The sequence below is a fragment of the Scyliorhinus canicula genome, chromosome 14 (assembly GCF_902713615.1).
Source record: "Scyliorhinus canicula chromosome 14, sScyCan1.1, whole genome shotgun sequence".
Classification (NCBI taxonomy): domain Eukaryota; kingdom Metazoa; phylum Chordata; class Chondrichthyes; order Carcharhiniformes; family Scyliorhinidae; genus Scyliorhinus; species Scyliorhinus canicula.
Genome location: NC_052159.1, coordinates 120,588,158 through 120,602,368, shown reverse-complemented (window position 1 = coordinate 120,602,368; position 14,211 = coordinate 120,588,158). Strand labels below are relative to the sequence as shown.

Below are 14,211 nucleotides of genomic sequence, written 5' to 3'. Positions count from 1 at the left end.
CCCCCCACCCTCCCAAACCCAGTAAACAACAAGAGAACTTAAAAAAATTAAAATTAAATAAACATAGTCGACCCTCCCCCGCCTTTTTCCTCCCCTCCCTCCCGGGTTGCTGCTGCTGCTGACCCAGTTCCCTATCGCTGAGCCAGAAAGTCGAGGAAAGGTTGCCACCGCCTAAAGAACCCTTGTACCGATCCTCTCAGGGCGAATTTGACCTTCTCCAGCTTAATAAAACCCGCCATGTCATTGATCCAGGTCTCCACGCTTGGGGGTCTCGCATCCTTCCACTGTAGCAAGATCCTCCGCCGGGCTACTAGGGACGCAAAGGCCAAAACACCGGCCTCTCTCGCCTCCTGCACTCCCGGCTCCACCCCAACCCCAAAAATCGCGAGTCCCCAGCCTGGCTTGACCCTGGATCCTATCACCCTTGACACCGTCCTAGCTACCCCCTTCCAGAACTCCTCCAGTGCCGGGCATGCCCAGAACATATGGGCATGGTTCGCTGGACTCCCCGAAAACCTGACACACCTGTCTTCGCCCCCAAAGAACCTACTCATCCTCGACCCGGACATGTGGGCCCGGTGCAGCACCTTGAATTGGATGAGGCTAAGCCGCGCACATGAGGAGGAAGAGTTAACTCTCTCCAGGGCACCCGCCGATGTCCCATCCTCGATCTGTTCCCCCGGTTCCCCCTTCCACTTAGCCTTTAGCTCCTCTACTGACGCCTCCTCCACCTCCTGCATTACCTTGTAGATATCAGATATCTTCCCATCCCCGACCCAGAACCCCGAAAGCACGCTGTCACTCACCCCCCTCGCGGCAAGCAAAGGGAATCCCTCCACCTGCCGCCTAGCAAACACTTTTACCTGCAGGTACCTGAATCTGTTCCGAGGGGAGCTCAAATTTCTCCTCCAACTCTCCCAGGCTCGCAAACCTCCCATTAATGAACAGGTCCCTCAGCTGTCTGATGCCCGCTCTGTGCCAACCCTGGAACCCCCCATCAATGTTCCCCGGGACGAACCGATGGTTCCCCCTTAGCGGAGACCCCCACTACCCCCCTATGTTGCCTCCACTGCCCCCAAATCTTGAGGGCAGCCGCCACCACCGGATTCGTGGTATACCTCGTAGGAAGGAGCGGCAATGGCACCGTTACCAGGGCCCCCAGGCTTGTGCCTCCACAGGACGCCATCTCCAACCTTTTCCATGCTCCCCCTCCCCCTCCATCACCCACTTGCGTACCATCGACACATTGGCCGCCCAATAATACCCCGAGAGATTGGGTAGCGCCAGCCTCCCACCATCTCTACCCCACTCCAAGAAGACCCTCTTCACCCTCGGGGTCCCATGCGCCCAAACAAAGCTCATGATGCTGCTAGTCACCCTCCTAAAAAAGGCCCCAGGGATAAAGATGGGCAAACACTGAAAAAGGAACAAGAACCTAAAGACCCCGTTCACCTCTGCCCCCTTCTGCACCACATTCCCACCCTTATCCATCACTCCACCAATTTCCCTAGCCGCATCTCGCCTGCGGAGTTGATGCGCCAGCAGGAACTACTGATTTGATATGTTGATTGGTCTTGCAGATGAATCCACCCAAAAAACCCAAGTTCTCAAAATCTCTCTGTCCACGTTCTCTTAAAAAGCCACTCACCTCCTCTGATGTGTTGAAGTTGAAGTCCTTTCCCCCATGAGTGACCCACAAACCAGCCAGGTTAAATCATCCCAAACTGCACCTTGCCCCTGATGAGAGCAGCCTTGGCCTTGTTAAAATTGGCCCTTCTCTTGGCCAGCTCTGTGTCCAAGTCCGGGTAGGTGCAGACCCTTCCCTGGTACATTTCTGAGTGCCCTTTGCCCACCTCAGGATCCTTTCCTTGTCCAAGTACCAATGGAGCCGTACGATGGTTACTTGTGGCAACTCCTCAGCTCTCGGCCACCTCCTCAATGATTGAGGGGCTCGATTGAGCTCTGGAGAGCGGTCAAAGACCCCTACCCCACCAGCTTTTTGAACATTCTTGCCACATATTCACGGCATTAGTGCCCTCAATACCTTCCGGCAGCACCACATTCTTCATGGTTTGCCACCTGAATGATTTTCCACGTCATCGACCTTCTTCAATTTCTTCTGCCCTTCCGTCATCATTAGCATTTCTGCCTCGAAGGAGGCAATCTGATCGTCATGACGAGCCACCTTCTGGAGCATCGCATTCTGTGCCTCCAATCACTGTTCCACTCTCTTCAGGGCAGCCCAAATCGGCTCTGCCACTCTTGCCAAATCCTCTGACTCATCAACTTCTGCTTCTCGAATTTGGCAGAGAGAAATGAAGGGCCTGTTTCTGTGCTGTATTATTCTTTGTTCTTATGACGAGAAGCCCGTGAGACCTCGTTAAGTGGACCAATTAACATTAAATAGCGTTGCCGGCCTTGCTGGGCCGAGTGCCGGGAAGCTCGTGGCAATTCCCGCTCTCTACAGCACTCAGATATCTTTCTAGAGAATCACGCCGCCTGTGTTTATTTAGTTGAAAAAGGGCACAAATGTGGACCTTTCTTCTGTCTGTAAAAGAACAAAGCCCTGTGTGTGAATATATGTGGCATGCATTTGTGAGTCGCACTGCAAGCCGAACTGAAAATCTTAAATTGGTTTTCAGTGTAATTCTTAGCTCAATTAGGATTATTTAGCAGGTGTTATTTAGCAGCTGGAATACTGTGGCCAATTCTGAACACCATGCTCTAAGAGGGATGTCTGGGCTTCGGATAGATTTACTAGAATGACTCCACTTCAGATATGTGGAGAAAAGCCAAGAATGTATTCTTGGCAGAGAAAGTGTAGTGGAGATATAAAGAGGTGTTCAAAATGTACTCCCAGCAGAGAAATTAAAGTGGAGATATACAGCAGTGTTCAAAATCATGAAGAGTTTTGTGGGAGGAATTGTGACAGAACGGCAGATAACTAGAATACAGACTAATTGTCTCACACTAATGAAGCAAGATACTCATACATTTTGTGGACAATAGATAACTACTTCCTTAGGACACCCTCAGATCCATTCCACAAATTCATCAACCATTCAACAAATTCAACATTTAACAAATTCATCAACATTCACCAACACAAAAATATAAAAAACAGCCCAACATATATTATATCTGTTAACATAAAACATAATTTGTGTGCAAGTACAAATAAAACTTCACCAACTTGAAGTAAATCAGATAATATGCATTTGCCTTTGACAAAGATCATCTGGAAACGAAAGGGGCTGGTTTAGCACACTGGGCTAAATCGCTGGCTTTTAAAGCAGACCAAGGCAGGCCAGCAGCACGGTTCAATTCCCGTACCAGCCTCCCCGAACAGGTGCCGGAAAGTGGCGACTAGGGGCTTTTCACAGTAACTTTATTGAATCCTACTCGTGACAATAAGCGATTTTCATTTCATTTCATTAGCTCTTTTCTCTCCCTACAGATGCTGCCAGACCTGCTGAGATTTTCCAGCATTTTCTCTTTGGTTTCAGAATCCAGCATCCACATCAATGCTGGGACTTCTGCAGTTTTTAATATAAAAATGACTTGGAAGAAAACATAGCATTATCCAATATGCATTCTCTATGGGTCTACTTACGTCAATATATGGTAGCTATCGCTAGATCTTCCTTTACGCAATCGAAGCAACCAAGCTCCTGGATTTGCTTTTAGCTGGAAGTAACCCTTAAAAAGTAAAAATCAATGTTTGTTTTTCGAAATATTTTTACTATAATTTTTAACAATTTTTATACTCCAGGATAGATTTCTTTGTATTGGATAAAACACTGTTAGCGGGGGTGGAGGACACTGAGTACTCAGCAATTGTGGTGTCAGACCACCCGCCACATTGGGTAGACCTACAGGCAAGCACGAGAAATTCTCAGCGTCCACAGTGGAGATTAGATGCAGGGCTGCTAGCGGACGATTATATATGTGAGCGAGTGGGGGAGGCTATCCGGGGGTACATAAAAAACAATGCGGGAGAGACTGCGGCGGGACTGGTTTGGGAGGCATTGAAGGCGGTTGTCAGAGGGGAATTAATTTTGATTCAAGCCCATAGGTAGAAAACTGAGCGGGCGGAGCTGGACAGATTGGTAGGAGAAACCTGAAAGCTCCTGAGGGAGCGTCAGAGACTCCAAATGGATTTAGGCTCCTTTCTACAGGTAAGGCGGAGGGACAGCTGAGGAGGGCAAAAGGAGCAATATATGAATATGTGGAGAAAGCTAGCAGGATGCTGGCACATCAGCTGAGGAAGCAGGAGGCGGAGAGAGAAACAGGGAAAATAAAGGATATGAGAGGGAAGGTTAATGACGTATTCCTTGAATTTTATAGTAAGAAGTCTTACAACACCAGGTTAAAGTCCAACAGGTTTGTTTCAAACACGAGCTTTCGGAGCACGGCTCCTTCTTCAGGTGAATGGAAAGGCTTGTTCCAGAAATGTTTATATAGACACAGTCAGAGATGCCCCGGAATGCGAGCACCTGCAGGCAATCAAATCATCAAAGATGCAGAGAGAGAGGTAACTCCAGGTTAAAGAGGTGTGAATTGTCCCAAGCCAGTTCAGTCGGTAGGCCTCTGCAAGTCCAGGCTTGTTGGTGGGGGCCGAATGTAATGCGACATGAATCCCAGATCCCAGTTGAGTCCGCATTCATGCGTGCGGAACTTAGCTATAAGTTTTTGCTCAGCAATTTTGCGTTGTCGCGTCTCCTGAAGGCCTCCTTGTAGAATGCTGACCCGGAGATCCGAGGCTGAATGTCCTTGACTGCTGAAGTGTTCCCCAACTGGAAGGGAACAGTCCTGCCTGTTGATAGTCGCACGATGCCCGTTTATTCGTTGACGCCGTCGTCGTCGGGCATCGTGCGACTATCAACAGGCAGGACTGTTCCCTTCCAGTTGGGGAACACTTCAGCAGTCAAGGACATTCAGCCTCTGATCTCCGGGTCAGCATTCTACAAGGAGGCCTTCAGGAGACGCGACAACGCAAAATTGCTGAGCAAAAACTTATAGCTAAGTTCCGCACGCATGAATGCGGACTCAACCGGGATCTGGGATTCATGTCGCATTACATTCGGCCCCCACCAACAAGCCTGGACTTGCAGAGGCCTACCGACTGAACTGGCTTGGGACAATTCACACCTCTTTAACCTGGAGTTACCTCTCTCTCTGCATCTTTGATGATTTGATTGCCTGCAGGTGCTCGCATTCCGGGGCATCTCTGACTGTGTCTATATAAACATTTCTGGAACAAGCCTTTCCATTCACCTGAAGAAGGAGCCATGCTCCGAAAGCTCGTGTTTGAAACAAACCTGTTGGACTTTAACCTGGTGTTGTAAGACTTCTTACTGTGCTCACCCCAGTCCAATGCCGGCATCTCCACATCTTGAATTTTATAGTTGGTTATATGAGTCGGAACCCCCAGCTGGGGAGGAGGGTATGAATCAATTCTAGAGGCTGGAGTCCCCGAAGGTAGATGAGGAACTGGTGGAAGACTTGGGGGGGGCCCAATTTGTCTCGGAGAGGTGATAGATGGGTTGGGGGCGATGCAATCGAGTAAGGCCCCGGGACCTGATGGATTCCCAGTGGAATTACCCAGTGGGTTACTGGGGCGGCTCCTGGTTAAGGCTTTTAACGAGTCTCGGGAGCTGGGAGTACTCCCCCCAACGCATCAATGTCTCTCATCCTGAAGCGAGATAAGGACCCGGAGAACTGTGGATCGTACAGGTCAACTTCCTGCTGAACGCTGATGCTAAATGGTTGGCAAATATCTTGGCCACTCGAATAGAGGATTGCTTCCCGGAGGTAATAGGTGAGGATCAGACTGGATTTGTGAAGGGCAGGCACCTGACGTCCAATATTAGACGGCTTTTTAATGTTATAATGATGCCAGCGGATGGACTCAATGTTGATGTGGCAGTAGCCATGGATGCGGACAAGGCTTTCAACCGGGTGGAGCGGAAGTACCTATGGGATATTTTAGGCAGGTTTGGGCAGGAATTTGTGAATTGGGTCCAGCGTTTATATCAGGTCCCGGTGGCAAATGTAAGAACCAACCGAACCCAGTCAGCGTATTTTAGTCTCTGCAGGGGGACAAGACAGGATGTCCGCTCTCCCCATTATTGTTTGCCCTGGCCATAAAGCCCTTGGCAATGGCCCTTAGATCATAAAATGCTTGGCAGGGGGGATATTGGGGGGGGGGGGGGGGGGGGGGGGGGTGGGGGGGGTGTCACAGACCCGGTTGGGGGATGGCCGAAATCATGGAGATATTGGAGAATTTGGACAATTTTCAGGTTGCAAGTTAAATATGGGAAAGAGTGAGATGTTTGTGATCCAGGCACGGGGGCAGGAAAGGAGTCTGAGGGAGTTGCCGTTCAGAGGAGTTTTAGATATCTGGGGATTCATATGGCTAAGGTTTGGGGGCAGATTTATAAGTTAAAACTAGGCAAAGCGGTGGATCAAGTGAAAAGGGATTTTCGCAGATGGGACATGCTCCCGCTGACGCTGGCGGGGAGGATCCAGACGGTGAAGGTGATGGTCCTTCCGAGACTGTGCTTTTTTCAATGTCTTTCGATTTTTATCCCAAAGGCTTTTTTCAGGAAAATGAACGCGGCGATATCGGGTTTTGTGTGGGCGGGTAAAATTCCGAGAGTAAAGAAGGTACTCCTGGAACGGGGTCACGGAGTGGGGGGCTTGGCCCTCCAGAGCTTTATTAATTATTACTGGGCGACCAACATATCGATGGTCAGGGAGTGGATAGTGGGGGAGGGGTTGGTGTGGGAGCGAGTGGAAACGGCACCCTGTAAGGGGATGAGTTTGGAGGCCTTACTGATGGCGCCCCTGCCGTTTTCGCCTGCTCGGTACTGTACAAGCCCCTTGGTGGTGGCAGCTCTTAGGGTTTGGGGGCAATGGAGGCAACACATGAGATTAGAGAGGGCATCTGTGTGGTCACCAATTTATAACAATCACCGGTTTGCCCCGGGGGACTGGATGGGGGTTATAGGGGATGGCGGCGGGCAGGGATTGAGAGATTTGGGGACCTATTCATTCAGGAGAGTTTCCCTACCTTGGAGGCATTAGAGAAGGAGTTTCAGTTGCTGAGCTGGAATGGGTTTTGGTACCTCCAGGTACAGGATTTTTACAAGGTAAGGTGATGTCAAAAACAGAGGTTGGAGAGGGGAGGGTCTCAGAGATGTAAAAGGAGTTGATGGACTGGGAAGGGACCCCTATCAGGGAGGTGAAGAGGAAGTGGGAAGGGGAGCTGGGTGGGGAGATAGAATTCGAGCTGTGGGAAAAAGCCCTTAAGAGTCAATTAATCTTCATTGTGTGCCAGAGTTAGCTTGATCCAGTTCAAGGTGGTCCACAGGCTCCACATGACGGCAGCCCGGATGAGCAGGTTCTTTGAGGAGGTGGAGGACAGCTGTGGGCGGTGTGGCGATAGCCCGGCAAACCATGTACATATGTTTTGGGCATGTCCGAAATTGAGGGGATTCTGGCCGGGATTTGCGAACGTTATGTCAGAGGTCCTGGAAGGTAGGGTACTCCGAGTCCAGAATTGGCAATATTTGGGGTATCGGAGGATCCAGGGGCCAAGGGGGGGAGGGGGGGGAAGGGAGGCCGATGTTCTGGTCTTCTCTTCCCTGGTGGCCCGGAGGATTTTGCTGGGATGGAGGGTCTCGGAGCCCCCAAAGTCAAGAGTGTGGGTCAGCGATGTTGCAGGGTTTCTCAGTCTGGAGAAAATTAAATTCACTTTGAGATGATCAATTCAAGGGTTCGCTGTGAGATGGCAGCCGTTCATAGACAGATTCAAGGAGAACTGAATGTCAGCAGTAAGGGGGGGGGGGGGGGGGAAGGAACACAGGAGGCATGGCAACGTTACAACGGGACAGAGAATATAGTTTATAGGTAGCTAGGGAATAGAGCAGGGGGAGTAGGGGGTGTTGTGTAGGTTGCTTTCTTTTTCTTATTTTACGTGTGTCGGCCCGTGTAGTTGTTTAAGAGATGTGAATGTCTTAAACTGTGAAAATTACAAATGCTTCAATAAAATATTTTCTAAAAAAACCACTATCTGCCTCTGCCTCGCACAAGACGAGATTGCAATCACCCCCCTCAGTGTCTCGCTCCAAACGTCCTCTTCCAGGATTGGCCCCAGCTCCTCTGCCCACCTTGCCTTCACATCCTCAACCAAGCATGTCTCCCCTACCACTATTCGCTGGTATATGCCTGACGTACTGGCCACCTCCGACCCTGAGTAGGATAAAATCCGCTTGTGCAAGGTAAAAGGTTGCTTCACTGGGAATGCTGTGCTCACTCAACTATGCACCTGGAGATACCTGAACCCATCAGCATCCATAAGCCCATATTTCTCCTTCAGTTCCCCCAGGCTAGTGAACTGACCCTCTAAAAATAAATCTCCCACCTTCTCCAACCCCTTTTCCTTCCACTCCCTAAATTTCACATCTGACATAGGCTCGAATAATTGGTTTTCACAGATGGGAGCTCGCCTCGAGGCAGCCTTCAAATTGAAGTGTTGACGGAGTTGCCTCCAAATTTTTAACCTTGCTACTACCACCGGGTTAGTTGAGTGTTTCTTCGTGTTATGGGAGAGGCGTTTTCAGAACCCCGAAATGTATCATGGAGTTCAACCAACCTCCCCCTTTAATGTATTGTTGCTTTTGAAGCACACAGCTTGTTCTCCAGGTGTGGTATTACAATTATGGACACGTAGGTTTTTAAACACAAACAATGTTTATTCCATGAACTCAACTTAACTTTTTAAATAAACATTGGATCACTTAACACCCCTTACTTCAAAGATAACCAGTTTGAGTAGGGTGATCATTGCTCGGCACAACATCGAGGGCCGAAGGGCCTGTTCTGTGCTGTACTGTTCTAAATAACCCCGAAAATAATACAACACTAAATAATCCTTCAATTGTTCCTTTAAATATCCAGGAGACTAAACACCTTTAAACAGGAACACATCAGGTTAAAGATATTACTATTATGAGTTTAAATCACCCAAATGATTCAGAGATAGTCTTTCATGGCAGAGATCACAGCAGATCCAGCTCACTGCAAACAGTCATACCCAAGCTCTTTTCCTCAAAACTGAAACCAAAAGCACTGCAAAATGGCTGAGCTAAAAACCCAGCTCCACCCACACTCTGACATCACTGCACTTCTTAAAGGTACATTGCTGAAACATCCATTTCTTAAAGGCACTCTCACATGACACCTCGGCACCACTAGGAGCGGATCGTTAATGACGTCCTCAGGCTCGCCCCCTTCACAGACTCTGCTTCCACCCAGACCTACAGCTCCTCCAATTCCCGCACGACTCTAGCGCTTTTTCAGCATTGGCCACCGAACAGTAATATTGAAAGTCTAGCAAGACAAAGCACCCTGCTGTCTCTCCCTGTGGAGCACCTCCTGATCTTCGGGCCCTTTCCCGTCCAAATAAACCCGGTCACAAGCCGGTCGATCTCTCTGAAAAATACCATGGGCAGGAACACCGGTAACACTCAAATAAAAATGTCAGCAAGATATTCTTAACCAATTTCACTCAGTCCCCTCGGGATAGTGGGGGACTGCCCCATCTTAGCAGATGTGCTTTAACCTTCGCCACCGACTTAGAGCTGCCGATTGGCTGCTGCGGGGAAAATTTGCATCATTGCATTCTGGTCACTGGATACAGAATGTGTACCTGAGCAAGACACCCTCCGTTTTCAAGAGAAGACAAACATCCAGCAGAGAGCAGTACTATTGATTAGCTGTTGTGTGGAAAATTTCTGCTGATTGGTTGTTGCGGGGAAAATTTGCATGAGTGCACTGCGGTCACTGCATCCAGAATGTGTCCCTGAGAAAGATACTCTCCGTGTTCAAGAAATAGAACATAGAACAGTACAGCACAGAACAGGCCCTTCGGCCCTCAATGTTGTGCCGAGCCATGATCACCCTACTCAAACCCACGTATCCACCCTATACCCGTAACCCAACAACCCCCCCCTTAACCTTACTTTAATTAGGACACTACGGGCAATTTAGCATGGCCAATCCACCTAACCCGCACATCTTTGGACTGTGGGAGGAAACCGGAGCACCCGGAGGAAACCCACGCACACAGGGGGAGGATGTGCAGACTCCACACAGACAGTGACCCAGCCGGGAATCGAACCTGGGACCCTGGAGCTGTGAAGCATTTATGCTAACCACCATGCTACCCTGCTGCCCCTAAATGAATTAAAATAGCTTATTGTCATGAGTAGGCTTCAAATGAAGTTACTGTGAAAAGCCCCTAGTTGCCACATTCCAGTGCCTGTTTTGGGAGGCTGGTATGGGAATTGAACCATGCTGCTTGCCTGCCTTGGTCTGCTTTAAAAGCTAGCAATTTAGCCCAGTGTGCTAAACCAGCCCCAGAGAAGGCAAACATCCAGCAGAGGGCAGTAGAATGGAGCTGCTGAATGGCTGTTGCGGGGAGAATTTGCATTAGTGCAATGCTGTCACTGCATCCAGAACGTGTCCCTGAGCAAGACACCCTCTGTGTTCAAGTGAAGGCAAGCATCCAGCAGAGGGCAGTAGAGCAGACCTGCTGCTTGGCACTTGGGAAAGGTTTACCCAATCCATCCGGATCTCTTTTAGCCAGTTTTGTTCAAATAAGCTCAGTCCCTCACCTTCCACGGCCAGGAAAGGCAGCCTGACCAGTTGCTCTCCATAAGCCACATAAGCCCTACATACTCAGTGATTTCCTTGTGTATGTCCTCAGTTTTGCCAAGGTCCGGGTTAGGGATAAGGGTTGGAGTCCAGTGCAAATTATATTAAATATTGTTTCCCTTATCACTGATATGACTTCCATTAATGTGGGACGTCCAATCAGCCTAATGGTTAATTTAATGGGTTTTTATTTAACCATCGTTACACAATTTAGTTATTCCTCGTCGGCGGTAGGTGGGACTTCTAGGGTGTGCATTCCCCTGTACCCCGGCCTACATGTCCTTCTCCAAAATGTTGGTTCAGGGCTTCTATTTCTCCTCTCTGGCAACAACTGCAATATCTTACCGGGCGAAAGGCTGCAGGGGCTGCCGACTGTCTGGTCCTAATTTTCCCTCGCTTGGGAGCGGTTCTGCAAATAGGCCTGGGTTCCTTAGTATCCAAGTCCTTCCTGAGGGTGGCTATGCAGTTGCCTATCCCCAGCGGTAATCTCTTAACTCAGTTTCACTGGTGTGCACATCTCCCTCCATCGGAGTACCCTGTAACTCATGTGCTCTGCTTTTTCTAAGGCCAAAGCCTGCTGCAATACTTGTTTGCAATCCAATTAGTCCTCTGCTAACAGACGTTTTGTATTGTTAAATTATTTATTCCGCACACCAACTGCATCCATAATGGCAAAAGCTGCTGGCCCACGTGCAGTCAGCAGAATGACCCGTTGCTTTTCATCCAGAACTATATCATTTGCTCTAAAAAAGTACTTCATCCGCTCTACATATTGGGCCCAGCCTTCCACTGCAGGGTCAAAAGAGTCCAACGTCCCAAATAAAGGCATTTTGCCTGTCAGCGGCTTACCCTCAATATGTGGCGGCTGCTAATGAGCAGGTTCCTTCTGAGCATTCCATTTTCCTCGTCGCCACTGTAATAAGTCCACGGAGGCAGAGGTCCCTTCACCAGAATGCCTTTTATTTACAAAACCAACAGCCGACCAACCAGGTGCATTCAGCTTGCTGTCTATACTGGGAGTGCAGAGACTCTGACACTCTCTGTTATATGCAGAGAAATGGGTTCCCTGATTGGGCCACTAATCAGGGACCTCGTATTCTAATTGGCCAATCTCAAAGGCTTGGTCTAAGTCATTACAATGGGCCAAGTGCTGGAAAATGGGATAAGGATACTTAGGTCGCTGTTTTTGACTGGCGCAGACACAATGTGCTGCAGACCTCTATGACTCAATGGAAGCGACGATTGAACCTGCCTCCACCACACTCTCAGGCAGTGCATTCTAGATCCTTACCACTTACTTTCATAGAACATAGAACAGTACAGCACAGAACAGGCCCTTCGGCCCTCGATGTTGTGCCGAGCAATGATCACCCTACTCAAACCCACGTATCCACCCTATACCCGTAACCCAACAACCCCCCCTTAACCTTACTTTTTAGGACACTACGGGCAATTTAGTATGGCCAATCCACCTAACCTGCACATCTTTGGACTGTGGGAGGAAACCGGAGCACCCGGAGGAAACCCACGCACACACGGGGAGGACGTGCAGACTCCACACAGACAGTGACCCAGCCGGGAATCGAACCTGGGACCCTGGAGCTGTGAAGTATTTATGCTAACCACCATGCTACCATGCTGCCTGTCACCATTGCTTCATTTGCCAATTATCTTTAATCTGTGCTCTCTTGTTCTTGATCCTTTCACCAATGGGGACAGATTTCTCCCGATACCCCTCATGATTTTGAACAGCTCTATCAAATCTCCTCTCAACTTTCTCTGCTCCAATGAAAACCGTTCCAACTTCTCCAGTCTTCAAACATGTAATTGTAGTTCCTCACGGCTGGAACCATTTTCATAATTTTTTTTTCAATAGCCTTTCTAATGCCTTTGTATTCTTCCTGAAGTGTGATGGACCGAAAAGGCCGCAATTCTTCAGTAGAGGCCGAACTCGTGTTTTATACAAGTTCAAAGTAACTTGCTTCCTTTTCTGCTTTCTGACCCGATTTACAAAGCTTGGGATAGTGTATGCTTTGTTAACCACACTCTCAACCTGTCCTGCCAGCTTCAATGAATTATGCACGTATCTACCCCTTTTAGAATTGTACCTTTTGTCTCTCCATGTTCTTCTGACCAAAATGAATAACTTCATACTCTACTCTCCCTCTACCAGAGACAGAGAACTTTGTGCAGCTGCTGTAAAAGTATTTGATGAATTCAGATTATATAGCACAGCACCTGGAACCTCGCTCATCATAAGTGATTCAAGTCCAAAGCTCATCCACTGTGTTCGATATCTAGCTCTGTCATGACAAAACTGCTTCTAACAGTGTCTCGAGTTTTCTCAAGCGGGTGTTCTCCAGAAAATACAATAAAATGTAGTAATCCGAGGGTCAGTGCAGACTTGATGGCTGAATGGCCTCCTTCTGCACTGCAGGAATTCTATGATTCTGTTACTACAGAAAAAACTGAAAATTCCCCCACTTACCAGGTTGGCCATCACAATAGTGTCCATCATAACAGGATGATGCTTCATGCCCAGGGTGAACTGTAATTCTTTGGGTGGTTGGCCGACAGTTACATCTAGGCAGTGTCCTTCAAGTAGTAGGTACTCCAGCTCATATTCTGCTGAAACAATTCCTTCAACCTAGTAGGGAAGTCAAAACAAATACAATTAAATATAGAGGGTAGAAATTCAGCTTGGGCGATGAGCAAAATGGATTGTGTGCCCTTTATATGGAGCTCCTGATAGTCAGTTCCATTATAATGAATGGAATATCAGGCACTGCAAATAAAAGGCAGCCCATCTAACAGCTCCGATTTTACATAGAAACATGTATAGCCATCTGGGATGGCCACTTCCAGCATATAAAATGGACACTCGCAGAGCATACAGGGAAAAATGGACAATGCAAAGTAACAAGCAGGCACAGAGCCTGAATGTGGTATTTAGAAGACAGACTGCAGACAGAACCGAAACTCTTGACCGATTTACACATTGATGGCCCATCTCCGATGAACAAAGGGTAGCCGATACCATCCCAGACATTCTGGAGCCACTACCTCAGCAAGAAGATACAAACAAAGCAAAGCTAACGAACACTTAGGACACGCCCTGCCATCAAGGCACCCGCCCCTTTATTGGCTTAGATTGATGGCGGTGATTGAGAAGCTGCCTAATTAATTGGGACCATGTGTTCCCGCCATGTGTTCTCTCTCTTGGAATCGGCTCTCAACTGGAGAGACCCCTCAACCTGCACCACCTGCAAGTAAGTTCAAGTTCAACGCTCGCTACCAGACGGACGACCTTAGCTGTACTCCTGTTACCTCTTCGAACCCAACAGCCTCAGATCCGAACAACGGTCACTGTTCCTCTGACTTAAGTGGGCACCCGAAGTTAAGTATAGGTGTTAGTGATAGACGTAGTTTAGCCTGTAGTGTTATTGTGCATAAGTAAATCATACTGTGTGTAAATAAAGTATCATTGAC

General features: G+C 48.5%; 1 protein-coding gene across 5 annotated transcripts in view; it reads right to left on the bottom strand.

Moving 5' to 3' along the window:
• The window catches only part of uggt2 (UDP-glucose glycoprotein glucosyltransferase 2), a 625,263-nt gene that overhangs the window by 78,301 nt on the left and 532,751 nt on the right, over window positions 1–14,211 (bottom strand). For all 5 annotated transcript variants that reach the window (XM_038817830.1, XM_038817832.1, XM_038817829.1 and 2 more), the window contains 2 exons: window positions 13,211–13,369; window positions 3,614–3,699 (listed from right to left, as the gene is read on the bottom strand). In XM_038817830.1, coding sequence (XP_038673758.1) covers window positions 3,614–3,699; window positions 13,211–13,369 — 245 coding nt within the window. The remainder of the gene's footprint in view (window positions 1–3,613; window positions 3,700–13,210; window positions 13,370–14,211) is intronic.